Here is a 4323-nt window from a genome sequence, read left to right as displayed (position 1 = left end):
TGTAGAGTGAAATAAAATGAGATGAGTGTTTTTACATGTGTGACATACTATAGTTATCCCGATACCAAAACTCCTAAAAACAGTTCAAATTGGTCATATATAGGTTAACACAGGAGAACAATGAAACACTTTGGACTCAGAGAACAGGTTAGCTCTATAGCTAGCACTATCGTGGTGTTAGAAATGACAACATAAGGTTACATTTGATGATACATGACAATAAGAACATCATCAATCAAACTATAACTCCTAAGCCTAGCAGTTAAGGAAGTGGCCCCATATTCAGAAGGTTGCCGGTTTGAATCCCGATCTGCCAAGGTGCCACTGAGGTGCCACTGAGCAAAGCACCATCCCCACACACTGCTCCCCGGGCGCCTGTCATGCCCACTGCTCACTCAGGGTGATAGGTTAAATGCAGAGGACAAACTTCACTGTGTGCACCATGTGCTGTGCTGCTGTGTATCACATGTGATAATCACTTCACTTTTACTTACTATTAAAGTTACATTCACATAGTGAACATTGCAGAGGAGCCAGTTTATGCATATGCCTTAAAAGTACAGGTTTAGGCTCGAAATGATGATGTCTAGAAATTTGTGCAACCATGCTTTTCTATCGACTGCCACACTGTCCTTGTGATGTGACCAACTGGCAACCCTCTCAACCTCAGATTCACCAGTGTGAATGGATAGGTGTCCAACTCCTTGATATTTCTGTTCTGGGGAAAGTACAGAATTGTCCGGGTGGTGGAGTGCATGTGAGTCACCATGGAGATGACAATGTCTGTAGCCTTATTTTTTCAGTGTACAGTCAGGGGTGGAAGAGTTGAACATCTTGGATGTAGTCAACAGATTAATGCTTCTTGTTTCTTGCTGAGGAATAAGACATCCACCTTTGTTCAAGTGGTGGATTCAAGTGGTTTTTGGGTCAGTGCTTATGAGCAGATTTAAGCCACAAAGAGTCAGATCATTTCAATCAAACTGCTTTGACATTATGATGCATGTTCAGTTATGCAGAAACTCTTCTCAGTATGAGCACTACACTTCTGTTTAGTGTAATTAAGGCCTAATAGTAAATGTTGCTTAATAAATGTATAATGATCATGACAGCTCCTGTCATTAAGCTCTTGGAAAGAGTTATTATCTCTTGCAATATCTATTAGTTGTTAGTAGAGAAACTGTGTCAGACCTCGTTCCCTGAAAATTGCATTCAAAATGCAATGCCCTATTTATAGAAAAATGTAATCTGGCAACTAGATAGCACTCTTTTGCTCTGACACTGGAGTGCATCATGTTCATTACTGGAGTGAATTGATAGTGTCATTTGCAGCAGATGCCAGGTGACAAGGTCCCTGTGTGAGAGTCTAACCACATATTACAGAAGATCTGATGTGTCACAGTGATCCAATTCACTTTTCATTTGGATGAGCATATACTTCACATGTAGAAGGGATTACAAGTTATAAAGACACACATAAACTTACAGAATGATATCTTGAAGGAGACCAAAACAAAAGTGAACTTATTTGGTCCTCAGTAACTACACCTGGGGTTCAATGTAAGGCACACAAAAAATGTGGTCATTTTAACATACATCTGTATACAGAGTTTTGTAGGTTGTGTGTTGATCCAGTGTTCATTACAAATGAGAGCATGACTCTGTATGTTAAGTGATTAATTTACCAGTCATATCAATTATCTTATTATATGTTTACCAAAATATTCTTCATTCTAAATCAACAGTTACTTTTGTTTAATTAAGTCTTAAACAATATACATCTAACAACATATCTTCTCAGACAGACATTTCACTAGGCTTGACAAATTGTATTTACATTTTCTCTCATGCACATGTGTCATTTGGTTATGACCATAATTTTTGTAAAATTGATGTAAGCAGTCCCTGCATACATTTTGATAGTAATATACTGATCTGCTGATCCGTGGACATCAATCCCAATACATGGCATTGCATTTCATACAGCAGCTTTAAAACACTCTATAATACTTCATGGGCAAAGTTCCCTTCAGCAAAAATCTGTTCAGATAAAATATGAACAGGTCAAGTGATGTGATCAGCATAAATGCATCCATTTGTAGGTAATCTGTTAAGGAAAGATTTTCTCTTTATAAATGTTATAGTATGGGATAACTATTTAGTCAGCATGGACTTTAGACACTTTTAGTAAAACTAGGGTAAAGCACTGTCAACCCCTTTGCTTTGGCGATCATTGTGTAAATAAGTCAGATGTCCACTGTTGAACATTTATTATTGTATTTGAGGAGGTCGAGCAAGACTCTGAAAGAATTCTGTGAGGCATGTGTGGATTGAACCCGTTTTCCAGCACATTTCCAGCACATCATGATCACATTCTTCAAGGCATACTTGATGTTTTATGGAGTGGTGTATGTGGTCTTAGGTAGGTAGAGCATGCTAAATGAATGTCCACATAAATCAAAGGACATTCCTAGCAGGACGTTCCCCTGAGAATCCCACTGCCTTGATGCACTATATGGAACAGTAGATGGATGGATGGAGAAATGGGTTTTATCCATCTGCAGCAAGATTGTCTTATTAAACTTACATCACGCGCAATAAAAACACACTGAACATATAAAACGTGCGGACCGATGCGCAGCGCGGTGGGCTGGACGGACCCACCCATCCCTCCCTGTCCCGTCTCCTCTCCGCTGTTTACTCGGGCGTGGGCTGCGCGGACTCCTCCGCGGGAGATTAAAACCGCACCGCGGGGATGTGCGCATCTGTCCGCGCCGAGGGGACGAAGAGCAGCGAGCCGGGCGCACAAGTAAGTCCCCGCGCCAAACTTTACGCACGAACCGTCCGCTGGTGCTGCTCAGATCTTTCCTTTCCTTGTGCGTCCTTGTCCTTTGCTCCGCAGCCAGCATTACAGCATCCCAACATATACATATTACTTTACACGTTTTTTTTTATGAACGTTTACAGAACAGCATGTGGTATTTTTTTTTATGGCGAACTGTGTACGTCTGTACAAATGTAATATTTAGTAATAGTTTTGGGGCAAGGTTTGTTGTAATTTCATCATGAATGGATTTGACATTTTTCCTATGTGAAAGCTTAATCATAGTTTCAGGTCTATGTAGCATTCAGCGTTTGGTTTTCCTTCTAGTGGCAGCACCTGACCTTTTGGATCCTAAATCGGCCACACAGAACACCAAGCCAAGACTATCCTTCTCCACCAAGCCAATCGTCCTGAACTCTGGGGACGAGTGTGACACCTTGGTCACAGTGATGAAGTGGAAGACTGTATTGGCAATTTTCCTGCTGGTGGTGCTGTACCTCATCATTGGAGCCACGGTGTTCAAGGCTCTTGAGCAGCCCCATGAAATCTCCCAAAAGTACACCATCTTGAAAGAGAAGATGGATTTCCTGTCCCGTCACACCTGTGTCAATGCCACAGAGCTGGAGGACCTTGTGAAGGTATGCTGCTTATTTTTCCTAATTGTGTGCTCTGAATTTTTCTTCCTATCAATTAGCCATGACATTCCCATATTCCCATATTATACAATATATATAGAATTCTAAATAATATATAGAATATATTTGTATATTATGAGTGGATGAATGATTTATTATGCTGGAATTACAAAGTTTTTGTTGTTAATGTAAATCTGTAGTATTCTCCCCAACAGCAAGTAGTATCAGCAATGAAAGCTGGAGTCAGTCCATCTGGCAGCCCCTCCAATGAAACCAGTCTTTGGGACCTTAGTAGCTCCTTCTTTTTTGCAGGAACTGTCATCACAACCATAGGTAAGACCTGGCCCACTATACTGGTCACTACGAAGCTTTCCATTTAGGCATAATTCCTTTGTTTCCAATGAATCACAATTTAAATGTTTCCTAGAACATTTACCTAAATTAGCCAAAGGCCTCGAGTAGGCCTTTTAAAAACATGCAAAGGCCATTTCATCTTATTTTGTCATTGGATTTCTTCATCAAAATTAACACTAATAGAGATACAACTACTGTCCTTTTCAATTCCAAGCCTTTACTTGGTATATATGGAGTCTCTAGCTCAAACTCTAGCAATACATTTATAAAGTACATTTATTAATTCGATGTAGCATGTCTGATCTCACAAAAACCAGCTAACCCAATTAGCCTTAAATTTCAACTGAATCCATGATCACTGTCAAAAGAAGCTGTCTGAACTCTGAATAGTTCAGGAATACATGTTAGGCCATATTGCATCACACATGAAAAACCAGGGCATCTAAAATCTAAATCTAAATCTGAATTTTTGGTGTTAGAGTAACCAGTCTTACTGAAACGCAAGGTGAGACA

At 40.0% G+C, this 4323-nt stretch overlaps 1 protein-coding gene across 1 annotated transcript; it reads left to right on the top strand.

Moving 5' to 3' along the window:
* Positions 1 to 2662: 2662 nt before the first annotated feature.
* Positions 2663 to 3789, top strand: LOC114771951 (potassium channel subfamily K member 2-like; the record flags this gene model as incomplete). Its single annotated transcript, XM_028965155.1, has 3 exons — positions 2663 to 2806; positions 3149 to 3459; positions 3672 to 3789. Coding segments are annotated over exons 1-3 (430 nt in total), but the record flags the coding sequence as incomplete, so codon positions are not given.
* Between the last annotated feature and the right edge of the window lie 534 nt (positions 3790 to 4323).

The sequence above is a fragment of the Denticeps clupeoides genome, unplaced genomic scaffold, assembly GCF_900700375.1.
Source record: "Denticeps clupeoides unplaced genomic scaffold, fDenClu1.1, whole genome shotgun sequence".
Classification (NCBI taxonomy): domain Eukaryota; kingdom Metazoa; phylum Chordata; class Actinopteri; order Clupeiformes; family Denticipitidae; genus Denticeps; species Denticeps clupeoides.
The sequence above is the reverse complement of the archived record's forward strand: the minus strand, read 5'-3'. Positions and strand labels throughout refer to the sequence as shown.